Here is a 27,275-nt window from a genome sequence, read left to right as displayed (position 1 = left end):
CGCAGAGGGGTCACTTGATTTTACATAGGAAAATCTTCAAAAATTGTCTAAAAATAAACCAGAAGGTCTAGAGCTTAGATATTTGACATGTAGCATTGCCTAGTGGACCTCTACAAACTTTGTTCAAATCATGACCCCCGGGGTCAAAATTGACATGTGGCATTGCCTAGTAGACTTCTACAAAATTTGTTCAAATCATGACCCCCAGGGTCAAATTGACCCAGCCTCATGGGGTTACTTGATTGTACATAGAAAAATCTTCAAAATTTTCTAAAAAAAAACCAGAAGGCCTAGAGCTTAGATATTTGACCTGTAGCATTGCCTAGTGGACCTCTACAAAAGTTGTTCAAATCTTGACCCCCAGGGTCAAATTGACACAGCCCCAGGGGTTACTTGATTGTACATCGGAAAATCTTCCAAAGAATTTCTAAAAATCATCAGTTTGACATTTGAAACATGTAGCTCATATTACTCTGGTGAGCGATCCAGGGTCATCATGACCCTCTTGTTTTATTATGCCGTATGGGAAATTCCAAATGTTAACTTTTCAGTGTTTTTAAACACAAAGAAGGCCAGCTTTTTTGTGTGTTTATGCCATATAGGAAAGTCCAAAGAAAAGAACAAACATTTTCAGTTTCATTCATTTACTGATTGTCAGGGGTCATACACAAAACTATCATATTGTTAAAGTTTTACATGTAACTGACTTAAACCATTAACATCCTTTTAACAAACATCTAACACAATGACTTTGATAAAATGACAATGTTAAAACATAATTTTACTGTAACAACACTTTCATAAAAGTTTACAAACTGAACTTATCTGTAACATAGTTTCTGATTTTTTCAGTCCTTTTTATTTCATCAGATCTTTGACTCTTTCCTTTGGTCATCTCAGGGCTGTAGTGAGAGGCTAAACTGGTCTGTTGAAAATGAAAAAGGGGCATTAGTTAGAGGTTCTTAGGGCAGTTTGATGTCAGCACTTGTGTGGGTTAGAGTGCTACATCACAGTGTGGGGTCCAGGAAAAATCTATAATATGTCACGAAAAAATGCATTCTGGTGTGTAGACTTTTGCATTACTGTAAATATTGTTTGAGAAAAATCATCCAAGGCAGTATACCGAGGCAAATAAGGCAGAAAAATTGACCGACGCAACAGCCTATCATTCTATGTCAGCTTATAAAGTTTCCTCCTGTGAAGCAGCTTTAAGCCCTTTGGAAGGACTAGGATATCTCCCATAACTTTTAAAATGAAAATCATATTCTCCTATTTCTAACTATTTTGTAAGTGCTGCCATACTAAAAATTATAAACAAGCTGTTATAAAGGCTACTCAGAATGTATATTTTTGTTGTATGTGATGCCAACTCAAAAATAAAATCTTATTTTTACCCAAATATCATTCTGTGCAAAAGTGAATTTACTTGGCAAAAAATATTTTTGATTTAATAATCAAGCTCTGTCATCAAGTATAGTAGTACATTACTTCCTTTGGCTGAGAAAAAATTGTAAACAAATGGTTACAGTTGATCACCACACCAAATGTCTATAATTTTAGCCAGTAAAAGGGCAAATAAAGCCAAGTATATTCTCTACATGTGAAAAAAATATGTGTGTAAAGAATTATAAATGCCTGATATATTCCTTCAAAACTGTATTTAAGACAGATTAGTTTGCACAGACTGTATCAAATAACATGATTAAGACAGTTCAGTTTGCACCAACTATAACAAATTAACAATGACAATGACTATAACATATATAATGCTGGGTAAAATGTCCAATTTGCTGCCTTTTTTTGCACCACATATTACAACAGCTGTTTTCCATGTGGCTTACAAGACAGCAGGTAACCATGGTGAAATTTTAAGTTATATACATACTTGTAACTGGGAATGATACAGCTGGGTTTTCCTCTAAATCTATGTTAAAGTGAGATAAAAAGCTTTTTAGAAGCATTTACAAGGTTGCAGCTGTAATAAGTTTTTTTACGTACAGTTATGTGCCAAAATTAAAGTTTTTAAAAGAAATACCTTCCATGAATTTTTCCATTTACATAAAACATTCTTGTATGTGCAACTCTAAAAAATTGCAGTTAAAATACATTTTCAACTTTTATAAAATAGTCTTACCTCAAAAGTATTGTAATATGTTGTCGTTTTGAATAAAAACTGTTAATACCTTATGAAATATAATAATTAATTTATAAAATACACTAATTCCAGATTCAGGCTTTCAAAATGTTATATTTTTGTTTGATTACAGTCATACCAATACAACTGAGGTCATATGCCGACATTTCCAGCTGTAGGTGGTAGAGGGATACCCCAGGTGCATCTCAAGGCATTTTTGAATGAGCGGGTGCCAGGATAGAATCACCAAAGTTAACCTTTCTTAAGCCAGAGGATGGCTTTTTCACCAGAAGAATTCTAATCCAAAACAAGGTTTCAAACCTATGTAAATGAGTCAAGTGATTCGAAGTAAGCGACCTTACCACCTGGTCACTGAGTCCCCAGTTTTCAAATGAGGACCAACAAATTTTGCTCCAATTTATCATTGACACCAATGAAATGTCATAAATTTCAAAATTTGCTTGCACATTACAAAAAATGTTAATAAATATACTCAGATTATGCACACAGAGTTTACAAAATATGAGAAATGCCATAAAATGATGTCCATGAAAAAGTTTATTTTGCTAACTTTAGTTTGGCACATAACTGTAGAAACTGACATTTACATGAAACAATAATGTACACTTTTATTGCTATTTTTAATGCAAGTGCTTAAAAGCTATACAAAATAAACAAGGTACGGAGTGTCATTATTTTAACAAAAAAAGATCCCAAAATTATTCTCTTGTTACAAATGAAAAAATATATTGGATTTTGAATATCGCCCTATGACATAAATGGATAAAAAAAAATAAGTAAATAATGTTTTGCAATTTTAGACTGAAACAGAATAAGTGGAAAAAAAAAAAACACCACAAATATACAATTACTATGATTCTTTCATAACAATATTTTCATTGAGTGAAACCTGTGCTAGGACCACATGTGAACAAAATCCATCTACTGGTACCTCTAATGAAAAATGGCACTATTTCAGATTCAAATGTATGCAGTGTGTTGCAGAAAGAAGTAAGAAATTAACTTTTTGACTTTCCCAAATTGTTTTCCTTCTAAACAAATTTGACTTCATTTTGAAACAAAGTTAATAACTATTTTCTAACACAATTTTTTTTCACAATATTTTCATGAAAATTTTAAAGAAAAAGTGCCAAAACCATGTAATACAACAAAAGTGTATAAATTTTGTGTAACACAAAGTTATGCACAGTTCAGACATCTTTTAGTGTTGTTTCTTGCTAATCATTATCATTTTCAAACTGCATTTTTTAATTTCACTGATATACAAAATTTAATCTACATGAACAATTCCAAAATTTTTAAATCAGTTTATGATAAATTAAAATCAAAAGACATAAATGCCTTGTGAGTCACCTACAAGCAGGTTGATCTACTCTAGAATCCAGATGAGTTGACCTTCAGGGCTAAGCCAACTGGACAACTTAATTTTCATTATTCATTGCAGCAACATATTTTATGTTTAAATTTGAAATTGAACATTTAAAATGTCTATTTCTTCTTAAGATAACTGGAAGATATCTTGGTGCAATATTCATATATTTTTCAGTTCTTATATGAATTCAAATTTCTTGATAAATGATGGACCTAAACGAAAGGTTCTTCGCCATTTTTTTACCTCCAACAGCAAGCCATCTAAGTAAATATTCTAAAAGTTCCAGTATTCTTAACAAGACACATATTTGAGCCATGCCATGAGAAAACCAACGTAGTGGCTTTGCGACCAGCATGGATCCAGACCATCCTGCGCATCCGTGCAGTCTGGTCAGGATCCCTGCTGTTCGCTAACAGTTTCTCTAATTTCAAAAGGCTTTGAAAGCGAACAGCATGGATCCTGGCCAGATTGCGCGGATACGCAGGCTGGTCTGGATCCATGCTGGTCGCAAACCCACTATGTTGGTTTTCTCACGGCTCGACTCATTTAAGGTTTTCCCCTATTCAATTAAAATATCACTATAGTGATTATAAACCAAATTTAACAACATTAAAACACTTCATAAACTTGACAAAAATGTCTATATTCAATTCAAGATGACAGAATCACTTTAAAGAAAACAATAAATAATTTAAAATGTAACAATATAAAATAACAATACAACTAGTGTATAAACTGTATTATTCCTACACATTTTGGAATATTCCAAACTAGTCTTATGGAACCATTTATTGGGAGGAAATTGGAATATTCCAAATTTTTTTCTCACTGAACCATTTACTTGAGGAAATTGGAATATTCCAAAATACTTTTTTTTTGAACATTCCAAAATACACTTTACAGAACCACATATTACAGGAATTAGGTGTGAAATAAAACATTTCATGTAGAATCCACCTAATCCATACACAGTTACAAACCCTGACATGTTTTTGGAATATTCCAGATTATTCTTAATGGACCCATCTTTTGAAGGAATTTGTGGTAAACTGACATTTTAAACTAACATATTTAGAATTTCCCTACAATCTGATTTTGGAATATTCCAAAAAATATTCTATTGCAAGAACATGGGGTGGGTAGGATTGATCATTTTCAAAAATACTAGTATGATATAATCATAATGCTGTCAGAAACAAAATCTTTAAACATATACACCAATGATTCTACTACAACACTCACATAAAAACTGTGATTTTATTCTATCATTCAATTATTTTCACTGTCGGATTACACAAATTATTCAAATAAAAATTATTTATCCATGATTTTTCACATTCAAATTACAGAAACTATTCATACAACAATTATTGTCTATGACATAAGCAACAATGTTTTGTTTTTTTGGGGGTCTTTTTTTTTTTTCAAGAGGAAAAAAATGCTTCAAATTCTGTTAGAATACATGCTATACAAGCCTGTGGCTCAGGTGAGCTTAAAGTGAATAAGAAAATGATATTTATGATCTAGCAAGCAAAGACATTATCAAATCAAATTATCAGCAGAAAAAATTGTTTTTCAAACAAAATATAAAATTCTACTGAAATGCTGCTTCACGTTTCCAAGGAAACAGTATTTTCTGTGGTTTTCAGATTAACTGCACCATGGGTATTTGCATTACCCGGCAAGGATGACATCACCGACGTATTCTGATTCTGAACACTTCCTGTGCTACTGTGAATGTCCCCGTTCACTAATTTAGTGACCTTTGACCTCTGTGGGTCAGACTCAAGGTCAAAAGGCCTTTTGTTTATCTCTGTACCATTTGGACTGCTTCCATTCTGACTGTGCACACTTTTACTACTGTCGGAGTCATCAGAACAATTTGCACACCCACCTTTAACAATGGTTTGCTCAGTATCTGTGCTTTTCTTAACAACATTCACTAATTCATTTTCATTCCGAATGATCCACTTATTCTTTCCCACTGCAACTATTTCTAACTCCTTATCAAATAAATACAGCATTTCCTGTGTGTACGGTGCTTTTGAAGTACTTGCTGATTGTGACGTCTGCTTCACAGGCTCCTTGTTGGTGGGAGACTGTGACACTGAAATGGCAGGTTCCGCTACTGTTACGATTTTTACATTATGAGCTGTAACTTCTGGTACCAATTTGTTTGCAGACGGAATTTTTTCTTCTAATTGCTTTTTTACTACAGGCTTTTCTGATGCCACCAAAGCTGCCTCGGTTATTACTTTATTTGTTAAGTTAGGTGACGCCTCTCTAACGTTTGATAAATCTAATGGAGATCCAGAACTACGGCTGTCATTGGATGCTGGACTATGTCCAAGTGGACGCTGCATTTGCCAAGACGGAGACATGAAACCTAAAACCGTTCCAGGGATGGCAGACTGAACAGTAGTGGGAAAACGTGGAACTGCTACAGTAGGTGGAGATGCTGATAAAGGCCCAGATGAAGAATTCATAGTGCCCAGTCCTCTATCTGGTAGATTATAATTATAAAGTCCTGCATTTCTTTTATCAAGAGTTGTTACAGGAATATTGAATGCTGGGTGCGGTATTTTTGATGTTCCTCTATGCGACCTTTTCCTTTCATGACCAGCTGTAGGCTGAGCAACAGCTGTGAGCGGAGAGCCAACAGAAACAGGGTTTCCAATGATATGAGAAACATTTGGCTGTGGAACAATTAACTCCCCTGACTGAGACTTCCTTTGTTTTGGAGAGTTAGCTCCCTTGCCAGCTGCAATTCCTGCTCCATTTCCCCTTCCTGTTGGAATTGTAGGAGAGATACTTTCCTTCGTGCTCATAATTCCAGTACCAGCTGGGTTACTTCCCTTGTCAATAACAATTCCAGATTTTGTTAACAGTTCTGAATTCTGTTTCATTGCAGTAAATTCAGGTGCTTTTTTCACTTCATTCTCCATTTTTGTAGTAGACACGGTGTCACTAATCTTATTCTCTTCACGATTTAAATTAATAACCTGTGAACTGATTAAATTAGAAATAACTGACTGCAATGTGGGCGGCACTTTTCCGTCTCCTTTCAACTCCTCTTTATCCCTATCAAACACTTCGTCACTGTCACTATTTGATGATGATTTCTGAACAGGGACAGCTTCTGCTTTCTTTTCTAACAAAAGTCCGTTATCAGGATGTGCGATCAGTGTCGCCCTCCCTTCTTCCATCTGCAGAACAACAGTTTCTCCAATATTTATATCTGGTACAGAGTCTGGCGAATGAATTTGTAACATAGCCTGCGACAGAGGAGATTTCGCTCTCAAAGTGTTCTCATCACTTTGACTATCTCTCGACACTGCAGTAGGCAAAGATGTCGATACAGATGACTGCACTGATACTAGTTTCTGAACACCTTCGCTGTCCAACATGCGCTGGATTGCTTCATCCAACTGATTTTGTCGATGATAGTGGGGCAAATTGTCCAAATTCTGAAAATAAAGGCAACCACTAATGAGAATATAGCTTCTACCCCTTTCAAATTGCACAATTTATTCTCCTAACACTGCCCTATCTTCCTTAACTACCGCTAAAACTCTTCAGTCATTTTGTATTTGAATTATAATAGTGTCTTGGTGATTCAGGGCACTTTCATTTTCTTTTCCATCCAGGGTTGAAAGTTCTTCTTCTAATTTGATAACTTTTGCACTTGGTGGTGTTAATATCTGTCAAAATGAAACAAAAACATTTTTGTCAGTTTTTTTCTTTCCATACTTATTCATTTTGACAGATAAGTATGAAATTTACAAAGGGGAGTAATAAAGATACAAAGAATTCATATTTTTAATTGGGTTACTTCCCCTACAACATACTTTGGGGAATATTGTGGTTAAATAAACCTTATTGAATATTATTCTGCTGTTATGTTATAGGCCTAATTAAGGCCTAGTTATTGTGACTTACATGGGCTCATCACCATTTTTTAAAACTATTTCAGCAATGTACTGGTGGTCAGTAACCTTAGTAATGCATGGATTCAGTACCCAACAAATAACTGACGAAGTCCGTACAGGGACCAGATACAGGACAAATGATTTCGGACATGTTTACTTCTGTTAAACCATTACAGGGAACGTCTGCCTTGACTAAGAATTGAACTCACAACTTCTAGATCCATAGTCCCTTGTTCTAACAGCAGAGCTAAGTGGATTAAGATTTATAAAGAAACGATGCAAAATTTGTGACTGTATGAAACCATAAACCTGTTTATTTTTAGTCTGAAAAATTATCTTCCTTTATTGTAATTATCAAAATCACCTTGATGTAACTGACACTACTTTAAGTAAGCACATCCTTGAAGGTATTTTTAAAAGCATGAACTAAGATAAAACTGACATGCTACACGAAATACGATAATAATTTTTGAAATACAGACCTCTTCCTGGTCACTCGTTGATACTGAATATGTTGGCAAGGTCAAGTTGTCGAGACTTGTTGCGCTGTCGAGGCTTCGTCGCTGCAGAATGGCTTTGTCTCGGATAATACGATTTATTGAACTAATACTGGGAATATTTTTCTCATTGCAGATCCCCTCTTCTAATAGCCTGAAAATATAGAATCGTATTTGAGCCGCGTCATGAATAAATGGTTTTTGCGACCAGCACGGATTCAGACCAGCCTGTTCATCTGCTTACAGTTTCTCTAATTGCAATAGGCTTTGGAGGTGGGGGTTGTGGGGTGTGGGTGTAGTTTTAAATGTCTCACTTGCACAATTATAGTTCCAATGGTGCCTTTCCAGCTTTTGATGCGGAGGTAAACCCCAGGCCCTCCGCCTGGCATTATTTCATCATGGACAAACACCTGGGTAGAACCACTGACTTTCAATAAGCCAGCTGGATGGCTTCCTCACAAGACACCCTTAGAGAGGGTCTGAACCCACAGTGGTGAGATGGCAAAGGCTTAAAGTCAGAGGCTTCCTATTTGAAATTAAACTTGTATTCTTATTATAGTCTGATTCTGTAGTCAACCAGTCCTATAAATTGATAATTCATCTGTGACAGGTATACTGGCTGATTTTTGAAACAATTCCAAACACCCCTTTATGCAGATAATCAATTTGACAATAACATTACTGACCTGAAAATCGAACTACTCTCGGGTATCAAACTTTTCAAGCTATCAATTCCTTCAATTCTGTTGTTATGATGCATACACAAAAACAAATCTTTGTCCTATTCTAAAAATATATTAATATTTCCCCTGAATTTTTTTTTCTTCCTGCTTCATAATTTTCCTTAATAATACCTATGGTTGTAACGGTTTTAACAACAGTCATTTGATCTAACTTAGTTCTTTAACTGAAATTTGGTACAACCAAGACTTCATTATGCAAGAGTTTCCCCAAACCTTCCCTGCATGAAACCTTAGTAGACTGGCCCTCTGAACTTTACCACATGAGACACTAGCTAGTGGACTTATTCCCGAAACTGTTCCCACATGAAACACAGCAGACTGATCCAGGGTTTCAGAAATATGTATGACCAGTCTACTTGAGTTTCATGTGGGGGAAGTTCGGGGAACCATTCCAGTTGTGTTTCATGATGTGAAAGCTTTGGTAGTAAACTTTTCCTACATGAAGCACAGGTAAACTGACCACACATATTTCTTTGAAGGGTCAATAACAAACCCAATGATTAATAGTAGATACTCAAATTTAATTGTACATAACATAATTGAGCCATGCCATGGGAAAACCAACATAGTGTTTTTGCGACCAGCATGGATCCAGACCAGCCTGCACATCCACGCAGTCTGGTCAGGATCCATGCTGTTCGCTTTTAAAGCTTACTGCAATTAGAGAAACCGTTAGCGAACAGCATGGATCCTGACCAGACTGCGCGAATGCGCAGGCTGGTCTGGATCCATGCTGGTCGCAAAGCCACTATGTTGGTTTTCTCGTGGCACGGCTCATAAAACAAACATTTATCATCCTGAAACCTAATAGTATACATCTATTATTTTATCACTAATATTTCTTGACTGTTTGTAATTCCAAGAAAAATGGAAAGATGAGAGATAGAAACTGACATTTATTGTTTAAAAATAACAATGATCTACATGCATGACATGCAAAGTTATGACACAGAAAAACAAACACTGAATATGTATTTGTAAAAGTGGTTGCAACAAGCCTTTTCCCCCCAATTCTTTGAAGTATTTAAATTTATATATAACAATTATCCATTAAGTGGTGAAAATTAACAGCATTCTGCCATTTATTAATATGTTTCAACAAGAGCTGTCAGTGGACAGCACACTCGACTATTCTCAGTGCTTGATAGTATAATATAAGCAATGAGTAAAACTTTAACATTACAATAAGCATATTCTGAGTCAAAAAGGGGCCATAATTAAGTCAAAATGCTGGATAGAGTTGCCTCCTCCTTTTTACAGACTGGGGTCATGATGGTAAAAAAGTATGCAAAATATTGAAAGCAATATCTCAATGGACTTTGAAAATATTTGAGGTGGTACGCAAACTTTAACATTTATTCTAAGTCGAAAAGGGGCCATAATTCAATCAAAATGCTGGATAGAGTTGCCTCCTCCTTTTTACAGATTGGGGTCATGATGGTAAACAAGTATGCAAAATATGAAAGCAATATCTCAATGGACTTTGAAAATATTTGGGGTGGTACACAAACTTTAACATTTATTCTAAGTCAAAAAGGGGCCATAATTCAGTTAAAATGCTTGATAGAGTTGCCTCCTCCTTTTTACAGACTGGGGTCATGATGGTAAACAAGTATGCAAAATATGAAAGCAATATCTCAATGACTTTGAAAATATTTGGGGTGGTACGCAAACTTTAACATTTGTGTGACGCTCACGCTCGCGCTAATGCTAACACTCACGCCGGGGAGAGTAGGATAGCTTCCCTATTCTGCGAATAGTCGAGCTAAAAAATAAGTTCAAACAATTTGAACTGCATTAGTCATTTTTTTTTAGTTTAAACTCAATAATTTCTTTGATTACTTAATAGACAGTAGTATGGGTAATCTCTGTGACTAGGATTTATTTTGCAATTTCATGGTTTGCAGCCACATTTCGGGTGTCACAAATTCATGACATGTGTCTTTCACAAACATTTTGAATTTGCAAGTTGCATTATCAATTTATGTAGTAACCCTTATCATGCTAAACAGGATTTATTCTGCCTTTGCAACCAGTGTAGATCATGATCTGCACTCTTCGCCATTCGATCAGTATAATTTTTGTAAGCACCCCTTTTAACAGTTAATGTTACTGTCCAAATTTGAAAGTTCATTTAAGAAATTTAGCAGGGTAAGGGTTAAGCATATTATGACTGCTCAAGACTAATTAAAAATCTTAACAAAAAATGAGCGGCACCATGAGAAAACCAACATAGTGGCTCTGCTACCAGCATGGATCCAGACCAGCTTGCACATCTGCACAGTCTGGTCAGGATCCATGCCGTTCGCTAACAGTTTCTCTAAATGCAATAGGTTTTTAAAGCAAACAGCATGGATCCTGACCAGACTGCGTGGATGTGCAGGCTGGTCTGAATCCATGCTGGTTGCAAAGCCACTATGTTGGTTTTCTCATGACAAGGCTCAAATCAATTTGGGAAGTTGGTTGACTGACTGCTTAAGGCAAGTGGCTGTTTAATACAGGGACCACTAAGGCAGGTGCAACTGTAAAATAATTTTATGAATACATGTACATCTTCTGTAAAAGTATGGTCCTATGCACCAGCTCCAATAAAACATGTTGTAACCATGTATCATTCATTATCAAAATAATAACCTGTCTGTCATAATAATTATGCACTGAACCGCAAAGCAATATTATGCACGAATAGCAATATAGTAATACTATATAGTTTTTTTTTTTTTCTTTTCCTTTTTTCATCCTGTAGAAAATATTGATCACAGCAGTCTTATAATTTAAAATTTGCCCACAAAGAAGTTGAGCAAAGAACAGACATGTTTCAAGAAAAAAAACAATTTGTTGCATTGATTCTCTTTTTTCAAAAACTTATTGTAAGTTTATAATGTAAACGGCAAACTCCATTAATAACGAAAATACAGAGCAATCTCTCCTGCAAACACCACAGGGAAAACAAAAATAAGTTTGTTGTGTAGAGGTTTGTTGTGTTTGTTGTGTAGAGGTTTGTTGTGTAGAGGTTTGTTGTGTAGAGGTTGTAAAGCAGTTGTTACTCTGAAGAGGGTAATTTACTAAAACTTGTCTATAATAGGAAAGAAAATACGTGCCATTGCAGAAAGGTGTCTATTCTATACAGGGGTCATAACGAAAAGTTGTACTGTGAATTACCACCAGGAAAACAGCTATTGTCTTGTGGTTAAGTTTGGACGCTCAAACTGGAGGTTGCAGACTGGCTGCCCTTATTTTGTTACAACTGCCCCCCACCACCCCACCCTCCTCATCAGAACATGCATATTTTTTCCATGAAGCAGACTCATGTTAAAACACATTAAGCTATTTTTGAAAATACAATACCTCAGTACATAAGTACTACATTTTCTTTTTAAATTTGGACTTTTAAAAATAGGTAATATTTACGATAACTATTTACCATTACCCAATACGAAAATCACCTAAAAAAATCTCAATGTTACATACTTTTATTAAATGAAGCGTTCTTTTAATAGATAATATATTGTACAGGGGTAATGATAAAAAGCTCTTAAAAAATCATTTTTTCAAATAAAAAAATATAAACATCTTTTCTATATTAATGATGCATATCCTAGTCCCATTTTAGGTGATTTCGACATAAAACGCCTGACAAATTAAGACTCTCAACTTTTCCATTTGATTTCTAATCTAGATTTTATCCTTTATTTTTAGTGACAAGGGTATCATACCCTACCTGTTGAAACTCTTGTGTGAAAATTGCTCTGGTTACCATTAAATGAATAAATAAATTGTCAAATTTAAGCGCATAATCTTGATGGATTAGAAAAAGTTTGTTTATAACACGGGTGAGAAAAATGTGTCTGACACATGAATAAACAGTTTTGACAGCTAAACATTGCAAGGGTATGTTCACTGAACACAGCCTGGGCACAGACCGCCACCACAGAGCATTTTATCCTTAAATAATACAGACCGATATTCGGCCGCTTCCCAATTGAAAACAAGGTTACTTTTTCGCAACTGTCACAGAGAAATTTCTAAAAATGTAAAAAAAAAAATTAAACAAGAGCTGTCTCCATAGGATGACACATGCCCCGGATGGCACTTTGAATGAATAGTTACGGCCGATGTTAGAGTTTAGGACCTTTGACCTACGGAGCTGGGTCTTGCGCGCGACATGTCGTCTTACTGTGTCACACATTCATGCGTAGTTATTTTAAAATCCATGCATGAATGACAAAGATATGGACCGGACACGCCCATCAATGCACTATCATGAAAAATGACCTTTAACGTCTAAGTGTGACCTTGACCTTTGAGCTACAGACCTGGGTCTTGTGCACGACACGTCGTCTTACTGTGGTACACATTCATGCCAAGTTATTTGAAAATCCATCCATGGATGACAAAGATATGGACCGGACACGCCCATCAATGCACTATCCTTTAATGTCTAAGTGTGACCTTGACCTTTGAGCTACGGACCTGGGTCTTGTGGGGCGACACGTCGTCTTACTGTGGTACACATTCATGCCAAGTTATTTGAAAATCCATCCATGGATGACAAAGATATGGACCGGACACGCCATCAATGCGACTATCCTTAAGACAAGTGTGACCTTGACCTTTGAGCTACAGACCTGGGTCTTGCGCGCGACATGTCGTCTTACTGTGGTACACATTCATGCCAAGTTATTTGAAAATCCATCCATCGATGACAAAGATATGGACCGGACACGCCCATCAATGCACTATCCTTTAATGTCTAAGTGTGACCTTGACCTTTGAGCTACGGACCTGGGTCTTGCGCGCGACACGGCGTTTTACTGTGGTACACATTCATACCAAGTTATTTGAAAATCCATCCATCGATGACAAAGATATGGACCGGACACGAAAATTGCGGACAGACTGACAGACCGACAGACTGACAGACCGAAGGACGGACAGACGGTTCAAAAACTATATGCCTCCCTTTGGGGGCATAAAAATTCTTAGGTTTTTGCATTTATATTCCACAAGACTAAAGAGAATCCCAGATTTGAAAATGATTTTAGGACATGATATGGAAATATTTCACAAATTCACACATGCATTTTTGTTATTATATTCAATCTTAGTATAGAAAAATACCATTGCTAGTTTAAGGGGGCATGAGAGGTGTTGCATATTTCATTACCTCTCATGAACAACCTCAATCAAACCGAGTCTGCTATTATTTTGCTTGGCTGCATTCTTTGCTTCCACAGGATCTTTTCACAGATTTTATCAACTTGCTATTTATTTGTGGCGTTTTTAGGACACTGGTTTTTACTGTGGGTTATCTCGATAACTGACTAAAAGCTGTCACTTCCTGTTTAATGAACACACAGAACATTTTTTCCGTCGCCTGCCGGCTCTTCGGCTATTTTGTTGTTGTGTGGTGGTGTTGTTTTACTCATGAATATTAATGAAGAACTACCGAACATTAATTCAGTCCTTCTGATGGTGTCCATTTTCCATCTACCACACAAAACTACCTTAAAGCATGTAACAACCAAACATACTTACTTTTGCCTTATCTCCCATGCAAACATTTGAGGGTTCTGTGCCTTGTAGAATCTGACCTTGGCAACAACATCGGCAGTGGTGACCTTTGGCTTGCTTCCACCAATCTGACCCGGATTAATACTTCCAGTCTTGCGATACCTGAAATAATAATATATATTTATAAAAAATCTAAACCTGAAAGAAAAATGAACTTCACTTAAAGTATATATTTTGCTCAAACATCATAACTGAAAAAAAAAAATGAACTATTACTACTATTACTACTCAGTCTATCAAAAAACATGAAATAAACCTGTTTCAGAGTAATACCTGTATGTGTGTTTGGTTAGAAATACTATACACTTAATAAATAGAATAAAATTACTCTGACAAATGCAGCTCTAAATTCACAGATTATCATATACTTAGCCAAGTAAATACACCAGATGACGACTATCTACAATTAGATAGTATTTAATGAACAAATACTTTTGTGAAAGATATGCATAGTATATCTTTAAAACAAGAGGGCCATGAAGGCCCTGTATCGCTCACCTGACCTATTGACCTAAAGATCATCAAGATTAACATTCTGACCAAGTTTCATTAAGATATGGTCATAAATGTGGCCTCTAAAGTGTTAACAAGCTTTTCCTTTGATTTGACCTTGTGACTTAGTTTTTGATCCTACATGACCCAGATTCAAACTGGACCTTAAGATCAATAAGATTAACATTCTGACCAAGTTCCATGAAGATGCAGTCATAAATGTGGCCTCTAGAGTGTTAACAAGCTTTTCTTTAGATCTGACCTAGTGACCTAGTTTTTGATCCCATCTGACCCAGATTTGAACCTGACCTATAGATCATCAAGATTAACATTCTGACCAAGTTTCATGAAGAAACAGTCTTAAATCTGGCCTCTACAGTGTTAACAAGCTTTTCCTTTGATTTGACCTGGTGACCTAGTTTTTGACCCCGATTGACCCAATATCAAACTCATCCAAGATTTTATTTAGGGTAACATTCTGACCAAGTTTCATTAAGATTGAGCCAAAATTGTGACCTCTAGTGTTAACAAGCTTTTCCTTTGATCTGACCTGGTGACCCTAGTTTTAAACCCCAGATGACCCAATATTGAACTTGTCCAAGATTTTATTGAGGGTAACATTCTGACCAAGTTTCATTAAGACTGGGCCAAAATTGTGACCTCTAGAGTGTTAACAAGCTTTTCCTTTGATTTGACCTGGTGACATAGTTTTTGACCCCAGATGACCCAATATGTTATTGAGGATAACATTCTGACCAACTTTCATTAAGTTTGGGCCAAAATTGTGACCTCTAGAGTGTTAACAGTCAAACTGTTGACGACGGACGACGGACACAGGGCGATCACAAAAGCTTACCTTTGAGCACTTCGTGCTCAGGTGAGCTAAAAACAATTTTCAAAGGGACATAACTCCAAACCAGCTATACAGATTCATCATTTGCAGAAGTTGTTGAGGTCCCTACACAGTGACAAACAAAGAAATAACTTACTTAATACATCATCTACAATACCACATGTTCTACAATACTACATATTCTACAATACCACATATTCTACAATACTACATATTCTACAATACCACATACTCTACAATACCCCTTAATCTGCAACACCATATATCTTACAACACTGCATCATCTACAATACCAAGTTGCTACAATACCACATATTCTATAATACCACATATTCTACAATCAGATGCATTATTAGCCAAGAAATATAAAACTGGTTATAGAAACATCACTAATCTGTGGTTTTTTTTAGTTTTCTTTTGTTTTTTGTGTGTAAGATTAATATTCCGAAAGAGCAGAGAAAATATACAGCAATTTTTCAAACACATTTTATTATTATAATTGACATACAAATATTGCTGAAAAAAAAATCAAAACTGATTAAAAAACAATATGTTTGTTTTTTTATTGATAAGCAGAGCTGGTTATTAATCGGCAGTCAACTTAATGCATATCTCCTAGCTACAGTTGGACACATTCAATCAATCTTTGGAGAGTCTAATTCCCTTCGCCAACCATAACTATCAATTAAACTCTTTACGCTCAGTAAAGCTGAACTACTTTAGAACAAGCATATCAGCGTAATTAATCATGTTTCGCACAAAAAACCAGTCATGCGTTAAATGCCAAAAACCTCGTACACAATACATTAAACGTGGATACTTGAGCCCCAGCCAACTGATCGCTCACCGTAACCGGCAATTAATTCCATTATACACGAACTCCACTGAAGTGCATGTTTGTCGCTAAGTTATTTGAGAACCGATCCAGATTTCAAAAAGATTGTTATCACTACCGTGTCTCTAGAACGTAGGTATTTATGTTCCGCATACAACAAATGAGTTTCAAATTTTTACTGCACTACCTCTCGGATTACGCTTGTCCTCAATTCCCTTTCCGCTAAAATGACTACGATTTCCAGCTCACTTGTACCATTTAAACAATTTAGTAAATCAACTGAAAAAAAAAGCATCGGTTTATTTCTCCGCATCAATGTCCGATTTTTTTCTTCTTAAACAAACATACAACCGTCAAGTTTAAAATTTTGAGATTTAAAGAAGTCCATTTTCATTATCATTAATTAAAAAAAAAAAAGCAAGTAATTTTCTAAATGACTTCATACCTTGCTTTTCAAAGTGCTCTGTTTTTCATCCAATATGGAACACAAAGGCCGAACAAAAAGTCTTATCCAACGAATTCTATTGACAACCAATGAACCTTTTCAAACATCAAACAACGCAATGCTAACGACTGTAGCTTATATTTGTCCATATTCAGTAGTGCGAAAAATAACTTAAACCTTGCGCATAAAGGATTTTTATCAATGCAAATGCATTCATTTACTTGCTTTAGCTGAATTCATTTATCACATTTTGTGCAATTTTAGATCATAAAATATCTTAATATAATGTGCACCTTATAAATATGAATGATTAGAGTAATTGTGCCAACTATAGATAATCCCTATAACCATATTGTTAATATGATTTTACATGATGTATATCCAACCCTATAACCTTGTGTGAAACCGCATTTAAATACTAGTATTTAAAGATTTGAGTACCAGATTTTCGTATGACTGAATGAAAATGATGATATTATTATACCAAACAAAACAGAAGAAAAACAGGCTATTTAAATTTTTTGCTTCTTCCCTGAAAAGTTGCAAGGCTGAGTTGGAAGGGGGGGGGGGGGGTGTGTGGAGTGGGAGTGGGGATGGGGGATAGAGCAAGACAGAACGTAAAATCTAACAAATATATTATAAAACATCTAGAAAAGAACTTCGACATGTACTGTCACGCACTGTAATTTAAACTTGTCTCACTTAATTAACAGATTCAGATAAGCATAACGTACCGCCTAAGGGCACAATGAATAGTTGTAATCAAGGGAGATCACCCATGCGAAGAAATTAACATGGGTCAATGTCAATGTTGTTACATTCTGTCATTAATATTTTTCCTTGTACGAGGTAATAAACCAAATGCAGACAACATTATTTATCACTAATTACCATGCAGTAATATTATTTTTGCATTTTCTCCTCTGGGTAAGTAAGAAAATAATTAATTTTATCTCTACTCCCCATTTTAAAATCATAATTAGTCCTATCACATACTCTCCACAATAGAAGTTATAATTGTTCCTGGAGAAAATGATCTAAACAATCCAAAAGTTGAACTTTTTCTACGTCATACACAGTTTAAAATGAAGTGTATGCACATATCTGATTTGAGTCAAAATATTCTTGTGATTCAAGTCTTTAACTCTTAGCCTGCTAAATTTCTAAAGTGGACTGGTCCATCATTCAATTCGGGCAATACCATTTATTATTCAAAGGAGTGTTCAATGAAAATTTACTGACTGAACAGCGAACAGTGCAGACCATGATCAGACTGCTCAGATGTGCAGGCTGATATTGGTCTGCACTGGTCGCAAAGGCAGAATGACTTGCTGCCAGCAGGGTAAAGGTTAATATCCACCAGCTCCATAATAGTCCTATATAATCCATCTTAGAAAATGTTTGTTCTGGGTTTAGTGCTGTTTTTCAACTGTATTTCAGTCATGTAACTGCGGGCAGTTAACCTAACCCGTGTTCCTGGATTCTGTACAGGTACTAACCTTTTATCTGCAAGTAACTATCAACTTTCCCACATGATTCAGAGGTGGAGGATGAAATGACTCCTGACACTATGTCTATTATCAAACTGTTCCAGAGAACATACACCTTGCCCAAGAATCGAACATATAACTCTGTGCTCTCCCTACTGAGCTGAGTGGGCTGACCGTAGGAAACACAGCTCTAATGGCCATTTTTTTTGCAGCCTTGAACCAAGATAAAAAGGGTCTGCTACAGGATGAAGTTTGGTGAAAATCCATCAAGTGAAATAAATTTAAAATTGTTTTTTTTACTGTTTTTAAACTTTGATATTGCCTTTGTACAGTAGAGAAAAATGGGGTTACAAAATGTGTAGTGTCTGCCTCAGAATATAAATTTCAAATTTTAAGGCATATTATGTAAATTTTTTGCTTTTTTATTTTCAATCTTAAAAACAAATTTCATTTTCCCATGAGTCTGAATATTTCCATCATTTAATGCTTAAGTACACACTCATTCAACCATAGTATGCAAATATATTTAATTGTTAAAGTCGTTTTTCAACTAAACTCGAAACTTAACACATTAAAGCATATTTATGCTTATGCAACTCAGATTTACCACTACATTTATTATCATCATGTGATCGTTGCGGTCTAAGCACTTTGTAAGGTAAATAACCGTATCTTTCATAATATAAATCACTTTGTGTAAAATCCTTTTCAATTTCATGGAAATCAAAAAAGCTATTTCATGGATTTTGACCTATCAAAATAAAATGTGGGAATTTCACCAGTCTACTGGGATTAATTTTCACTAATTCACTCATCCATGAAAAAATTAGTGCCCCATGAAAAGGAATGATTTCACAGTAAAAGAATAAAAATTTCAAAGTCTTCGTTTTAGAACTTAGTATCTTGAATTCTGTGCCACTGACTCACTCAGATTTAAAGCAAAGGTACTCAACTCAAGATTTATGTTTTTATTTTAAGGCGTTCCTCCTTGGCAGAAGTGGTCTGACATTGTGAGTAAAACTGGATGTTATCTTTGTTTTGCCATTTTCAACAGTATCTTGCATTAATATGTCACAGTTGCCTTCCAGTCTGACCCAGAGGAGGCCCTGAGTCATACTTAGTAACAATTCCAGTAGGAGTAATCTACTGCTTTCCAATCATAATAATATACTTTTTCCCCAATCATGGAATCCTACTATATGCATTCCCAATCACTTTAACCTACAACAATCCTATTTACAGTAATCAACTATTCTCTAAATCACAGACCTGCTGCTTTCCCAATCATGGTAACAAAGTGCTTTCACAATCATAATTATCTACTGCTCTTCCAATCATAGTTACTGTAACATACTGCTCCCCAAATCGTGACAATTTACTGCTCTTCTCGTCATGGTAGTCATCTGCTCTCCAAATCACTGTCATCCATTGCTCTCCCTATCATGATAATCCTCTACTCTTCTAATTAAAGTGACCTCCCGCTTTCCCAATCATGGTAACCTACTGCTCTCCCAATGCTGATTATTTATTGCTCTTCTCATCATGATAATATATTGCTCTCCAAATAATGATAATTTACTTCTCTCCAAAACATAGTAATCTATTGTTCTTTCAACATGGTAACCAACTGTTCTCCCACTGCTCTCTAAAATCATGATAATCTAATCTACAGCTTAACCATGCATGATAATTTACTGCTTCTCCAATCACGGTATTGACTCCTCCCCCAATCATAGTAATCTAATGCTTTCCAAATAATAATAACCTACTGCTTTCCCAATCACTGAAACCTACTGCTTCAACCAATCATTACCTTTAGCCTGCTACAGCGAATTTACAACCTTTGCAAAACAGCTTGGAAACAATCATACGCGATTAACGGCGTTGATTCAGGCTTCCAAGCTGTTTGCTACTCTACAATAATTATCTTCCAATTTTGACAATGAATGAAACTTTACAATTTTAGCAGATGACAATTTATCTAGCATGCTAAGGGTTAAATATCCTGCTCTACCAATCAAGCAAGTGTAACATGCTCCATAATAAGACAAACAAACAACCAACCTGTTCAGAATCTTGCTGACACAGCCATGGGAGACTTGCAGCTGTCTACTGATTTCACACGGTCTGATCCCCTGTAGAGCCAGTTGCAGTATTTGGACCCGAAGGTGGTCAGGTAGCGGGCGACCATTGGTAAACTCCCTACCATACTGGTTTACATTTCTTGCTGTGAATAAAATTAAAATACCAACTGAATATAACTTTTTTTTTTTCTACACTTTTTGACTGAGAACTTAAATATAAACTTAAATTATTCAACATTGAAACAATGGCATGCATATTCATATGGCAGAACCTTCTATTTCTGAGTGACAGACAGACAGACAAACGAGATGAACAGGTTTAGCATCTTTTTCAGTTATGCAAACAACAGTGCCTACTTGCAGAAGTGAGCACAATGTACAATTTATAGTGCTGCCTCATTGGAATATCACACCACTGACACATGACATGATAACACATTATACAGACACCCAGAACTATCTTCTTAATACTGAGCAACAAGCGGGGAAGCTACTTGTACCATTTTTCACATTTTCGGTATGATGTGGTCAGAGAGCAAACCCACGGCCTCCTGCACTTAGTGGGTACTCTACCACTAGGCTACTAAAGTGATCTTTTAATGACTTTAGACAACAGTATTTCCCTATAATTCACCAAAGCAAAATGGGTGCTTACATGTATATTACAACCTTAACTGGAAACAAATATAGCAAAGCAAGTTCAAAATAATCCTTTTACCATTTTCTATTTCAGCTTTTTTCTTTGCATCTGTTTCACTTGTTCCCTCTTCAATAACTATGGGAACCGTTACTGGAGAAAAAGTTTGAATATTGTCACCATTGGAAACTGTCACTGTTGACCCCTCAGCTTTTTTTATCTCCGCAGGAACAACTGTAGTTTTTACCTGACCTTCAGTCTCTTTAGAAAGGTCAAGGACGCTGACAACTTGCGGCTGCTGCTGCTGTTGTTGTTGTTGTTGCTACAGTGACAAGAAAAACAGAACATTTCAAATCAACAGGTAAATCTATACCGAGACTAGGACAATCTTGAATTACATAAGACATCATTTTTCTAAACAGGTCAGTGTAGAACCAAACATCCCCCTTGCGCCACCATGTAAAGGACATTTGATGGTTCTACCCAGGTGCCTGTCCAAGCCTGACCAATGCGGCCATTGTGTCTAAATTATGTCACATTATGTAGAGTGCCTTAAACTTAGCATGCTAGTAATTCTGCATTTGAGTTAAATGTCAGAATTTCACTAAAAAATTCTTAAGTTTTCAATTTTACCTTAAACTTCTAATGTATAAATATTGTCAGAGTAAGCAAACACATGTGACCTAATAATACTGCGATTTAATCGGCTCTGATCTGGTTCCAAGCTGTTTGCAAAGGCTGTTAAATTCACCTGCAGCAGGCTAAGGGTTAAAACATAACAAAGACTTGTAATTCTGGCAATTTGAGTTAAATATTTGCAGACAATTTATACAACAACAAAAAATTCCTTAGCCAGTTTTTAATTTTAAACCTTAAACTTCTAATGATATCCAACAGAGTGTGTTTCAGCATTGGTAAAATGAACAAACATCATGTTGCCACCTAATAAAATACATGCTTCACTAGACACAGTCTAAATTTCTTATTACATGGAAAAATACCTATTTCACAATCTACAGAAAATATTAGTGTATGCCAAGTACTGCCATAAAAGAGAGCATTTTTTTGCTGGTAGATATGGTTGAAAGACAGTGTACTGTTTTGTATTTTAATTTCAATGAAGGCACAACAGTTACAACATCCTAACTCACTTTGTAGAGAAAATAATTATATGCGTTCCAGACCCATCTGACGTTTTTTTTTGCTGTAGAAATTTTTCATCACTGAACTAGTCATTCAATCATTGAGTCCTATGTTTATATCCTTTTAAATCGAAATTCAACTATTGTTAACTTGGCTTAAGACATACAGGTAACCAATGGATCAAACGTACGACCTCTTAATATTGCGAGCTATCTACTTGTACAGAACAATCTAGAAGGGTTCATAATAATTATATATAATATGTTTAACACATACCTGTATCATAGACTGTTGAAGATGTAGAAAGTTGATGTACTGTTGTTGTAGCAACAACTGATAATTTGCAGTCATAGGGGCTACAAACTGTGTTCCTGAAACAGCTGTCCCTGTAACTAACGGTGTTGCTATGGTAACTGTCCCACCATCATCAGATGTCAAGGTCACTGGCTGCAGAATCTGTGGAGCTTCTCCTACTGCTATTGTGGTTACAGCTGGACTAGAGGTATTTACCGGTGCTTCAACCGAAGATTCAGCTGCTGAAAGTGGCGTTAAAGTCTTTGCCTCACCATCACTTTCCTTGTCCTCGCAGTTATCTCCCACTGGAATACTCTTCACTGCGGAGGGAAGTTCTATAGTGATAATGTCTTCCTGTTCCTCCTTGACAGACACAGAGGGTTTTACAATAACATCAGTCATTTTGAATCTATGTCGAGGGCTAGGTTCTAGAGATTCCAACACTTCATACAGGAGTCTGTGCAAATGGATGGTCACATTATTCCTCAAAGTAAATCATCTCAAGATGTTGTTCCTGAAAACAGAAAAGAAAACCATCCATATTTACAAAATTAGCATATATCAAAAAGCTGTTTTTATAATAGGAAAAAAAAAATCATACAGATGTTCATTTGCTTTTTTATTTAAAATACCGGTACATTTGTCATTAAATGCTTAAAAAAAATGAGTCGTGCCATGGGAAAACCAACATAGCGGCTTTGCGACCAGCAAGGATCTGCACTGCGCAACGGTGTCTCGTCAGTGACCATGCTTTTGGCGAACAGCTTCCTATGACATGGCTGAACGCAGCAGGATTGCCCGCTGGCATGGTCTGGATCCATGCTGGTCGCAAACCACTATGTTGGTTTTCTCGTGACATGGCTCAAATAATTTCACTAATTTACCTTAACTGCTTCAAATGGTCAAAAACTTGTGAGAAAAAAATCTCTTTCACTCTGATCTATAAGTAGTTAAGAATCCTTCTAAAAATGCTTTGTAACCTTCTCTCTATAATTTCCAAGAAAGGAAGTTTGTATTTTTAAAAATCTTAAAACTTTTTTGTATTTACAAGAAAATTACATTATTTTAATGTAAAGAAATAAATACAATACGGCTGATGTGACAAAATAAATTAATCAATTTTTTTTGCAGTTACGAAATAATTTTACACAGCTGATTGCTTCATTAACCAATACAACCACATTTATCTCTTAAATCCAACAATAGCCAATCAAATTTAATTATAAAAAAATTATCAAGATATCACATAAAACCTTATAAAGGCATTTAAGTATGACAATTTTACCTAACATTTATATTTAAACATGTAAATATGGACACTTCAGATTGCAATTTAGCTTGGAGCACTTAACGAGATAATTAACTGTCTTGTGTTTAATATGAATCTTCTCGGTCACGGAGCATTCGTGCTTAAACACCGTGACAAACCTTGTAAATATTGAATTTTACCACAGGGCAATAATATACAGTCAAAATCCACCAAGTCCGTACATGTATTTTTACCAAATGATGTGGCTTATAATGTTATTCAATTTGCCAGTGGATGCTTTGTTAAGAATTTTTTTATTGGTTTACAAGTAAATATTAACCATCCACAATATAACTCAACTTTTGACATGGCTAAAAAAATTTTTAATCAGTATCCCTGCCTAAGATTAGCTTTAAACATTGATTTTTGTGGCCTTAGTAGATCAGGTTTACATCTATCCTTTCGACCAAGTTTAAGGTTTCGATGGAGGCCTTGAGAAACAAAAATCAAACAACACCAAATCATAGAAAGAAAGAGTTGTTTGACATGAAAATTGAACAGCATGTAAAACATGTATATTACTTTACGAAACAAGTGTCAGTATACTGATATAAACATTGAATTCCGGAAAAGGGCTGCCTAAAGGGGCTCCACTTCCGGACAGTTAAACGCCTTTAAAAACTCACCATTTTCAAAGAACAGTTACACATGTTTGTTTTGATGCATTTGCAATAGCGTGCGAGTGGTGAAATTTCACGTAACAAGGTGGAACATAGTTTTCAGCAATTGTTTATCATTTTTTCTTTACAAATGGCATTCATTTTCAAAGGGAGACAACTTTTTCTCAAAGATTACTTAAAATAATTGGAAAAAGTTGTTTCCCTTTGAAAATGAATGCCATTTGTACTTAAAATAATCAGGAACAGTTGTAAAAATTAAGGGAATTATAATTAGATAATTATTGGATATACAGCCTATAATGGGTGCTATATAAATCTGGTATAATAATACAGAAAAGTATGACAAGATTTTTTTAATGCTTTCTACCAAGTATTTAACCACTTTAGCAAGGAGAGATTACTTATATATATATATATATATATATATTGATAATGTATAATACTTTTTCATTTAAGGGGCCAAAACTCTTAACAAAACTTACAAGACCACAAATAGGTTGAAATATGCAAAATGCAAAAACTTAAGATTTCTAAAAATCTGAGTCAAACAAGGCATTTCAAGGAAAGAGCAGATACAACACAAAAGTCAGCGAGGTAGTTTTGTGAAATGTATTTCTAAAACAAATCTGGAATCTTAGAACCAGTCTAAAAGAAACAAATCATGTTTATATCCATGAAATTGTCATTTAGATATTATATGTCATAAACAGGACTATCATGTCACTGTCTTTAATTTAACAGTCCTTGTCAGTTATGCCATAAATGATAATGCTGGCACTACTTTATTCTATCATGTCATTATAACATCTGATTACTGTCTACCTGATCTCTCATGTTATTACTCTTACCTAATCCTGGTCTATCATGTCATTACCATCAATTATATTATCCTTAATCTGTCATGTTATTACTCTTATCTATCATGTCTTTACCATGTTATCCATTCTGTCATTACTATCATCTATGATGGCATTTGCTAAAATGATCATGTCATTATCCTTCTGTAATGTCCCTAATTATTCTGTTCTTCAGTTGTCTGACCTATCTTGTCCTCAAAAATCATGTCATAAATCAAACATTTACTAAGTTATGTCATTATCTGTAATTCAAATATGAGCCGCGCCATGAGAAAACCAACATAGTTGCTTTGCGACCAGCATGGATACCGCACAGTCTGCTCAGGATCCATGCTGTTCGCTAACAGTTTCTCCAATTCCAATAGGCTTTAAAAGCGAACAGCATGGAGCCTGACCAGACTGCGCGGATGCGCAGGCTGGTCTGGATCCATGCTGGTCGCACACCCACTATGTTGGTTTTCTCATGGCACGGCCCATATCATTATTCTGAAATCCACTAGCATAACTTATTATAATGACCTCAAAATTACACAGATATTTACCAGCATACCTAATTACCAAGAATGTTATCCTGTATCTGATATTCAACTACATAAAAAATGTATATAATCTTTATCAAAAACTCAAAACTATCCCCCGATTTTATATTTACTAGCAAAACCTGAATATCAAGATCTACATCTGACATTCAACTATGTAATCTCTGTGCAGCACTCAAAATGACCTCTAATCTGACATTTAATCAAATCTGACTTTTAACAGCATACCAAGTTATCAAATTTTCAAAGTCATTATGCATCTGAAATTAAAATTTATAATGCTTATCTGGCACTCAAAACTAACCCTTATCTGACATTTTTTACATAATTATCTCATTATCAAATTTTCCAAATTCTGACATTTTTCACACACCTTTTTAATCAGAACTTAAAATTATCACAGTATCATCTGACATTTACTAGCATACAAAATGAAACCTTTATCAAGAACTCAAAATATGTTAAATCTCAAATTAACTAGCACGTCATCTCAATTTCCAGAACTCAAAATTATGCTAAATCTCACATTTACCAGGGCATCTTAATTGTCCTAAACTTAAAATTTTCCTAAATCTGACATTTATTAGGATATCCTATTCAATCCCGATCTGATATTCATTACCATTTGCTGATCAATCCTGTTATTATCATAATGAAATATAACATAATTTCATTGATGCCTGTATCATGGGGTAGTTAGACCCAATAGCACAATATCAATTAACCTTAACCCATACATTTCCTTCTAATCTGATGAGGACATTTAACATTCACATCAATATTCACTTTATCAAACACTTTAAATCTATGAGCAAATTTACGAAGTAATAAATCGGCACAAATCTTTTTACCTTTAATATAAAAACCGTTGTCACTTCCTGTATTGATAGCGCAATTATTGAAATCATATATCTGTGACCAACTTGATGTCTAACGACCATAAAAGTTGAATCAATAATGTAACCTATAGAAGAAAATCTATCAGCTGTGACAATATATTTCAGTCTTACACTTGAATGGCTTGCAGACTTTAATGTAAATGTAACGTAATACTTTAACTGGCGGGCATAAAAAATATACATGGCTTTAACAGGCACGCATAAAAAACAACAAAGATTTTTTTTTATACACTACAAAGAATTTCTTCTAAAAATTATTTATCATCACATCCTAATATTTTTTTTTTTTATGATACACACTTTAAATGCACAATTTACATGAAAGTTCAAACCAGAATAAAAACTTTCCCAGTTCGCACTACAAAACAAAAGCACTGAATAACTGAACTTAAATACATTTAAGTACATCATCTGTGACCGAGTTAAATTTAAATTTACAAAATATAATAATTATGTCATGACTTCTTGAAGCGACAGTCTACCATATATAGTTTTAACTGATATTCCA

At 35.1% G+C, this 27,275-nt stretch overlaps 1 protein-coding gene across 4 annotated transcripts in view; it reads right to left on the bottom strand.

Moving 5' to 3' along the window:
• Nucleotides 1–627: 627 nt before the first annotated feature.
• The window catches only part of LOC123527588 (uncharacterized), a 61,804-nt gene continuing 35,156 nt past the window's right edge, over nucleotides 628–27,275 (bottom strand). For all 4 annotated transcript variants that reach the window (XM_045307157.2, XM_045307158.2, XM_045307159.2 and 1 more), the window contains 6 exons: nucleotides 22,526–23,057; nucleotides 21,188–21,428; nucleotides 20,450–20,612; nucleotides 14,235–14,372; nucleotides 7,939–8,107; nucleotides 628–6,994 (listed from right to left, as the gene is read on the bottom strand). In XM_045307157.2, coding sequence (XP_045163092.2) covers nucleotides 5,138–6,994; nucleotides 7,939–8,107; nucleotides 14,235–14,372; nucleotides 20,450–20,612; nucleotides 21,188–21,428; nucleotides 22,526–22,945 — 2,988 coding nt within the window. In that variant the 5' untranslated portion in view covers nucleotides 22,946–23,057 and the 3' untranslated portion in view covers nucleotides 628–5,137. The remainder of the gene's footprint in view (nucleotides 6,995–7,938; nucleotides 8,108–14,234; nucleotides 14,373–20,449; nucleotides 20,613–21,187; nucleotides 21,429–22,525; nucleotides 23,058–27,275) is intronic.

This window comes from Mercenaria mercenaria, chromosome 14 (assembly GCF_021730395.1).
Source record: "Mercenaria mercenaria strain notata chromosome 14, MADL_Memer_1, whole genome shotgun sequence".
NCBI lineage: Eukaryota > Metazoa > Mollusca > Bivalvia > Venerida > Veneridae > Mercenaria > Mercenaria mercenaria.
The sequence above is the reverse complement of the archived record's forward strand: the minus strand, read 5'-3'. Positions and strand labels throughout refer to the sequence as shown.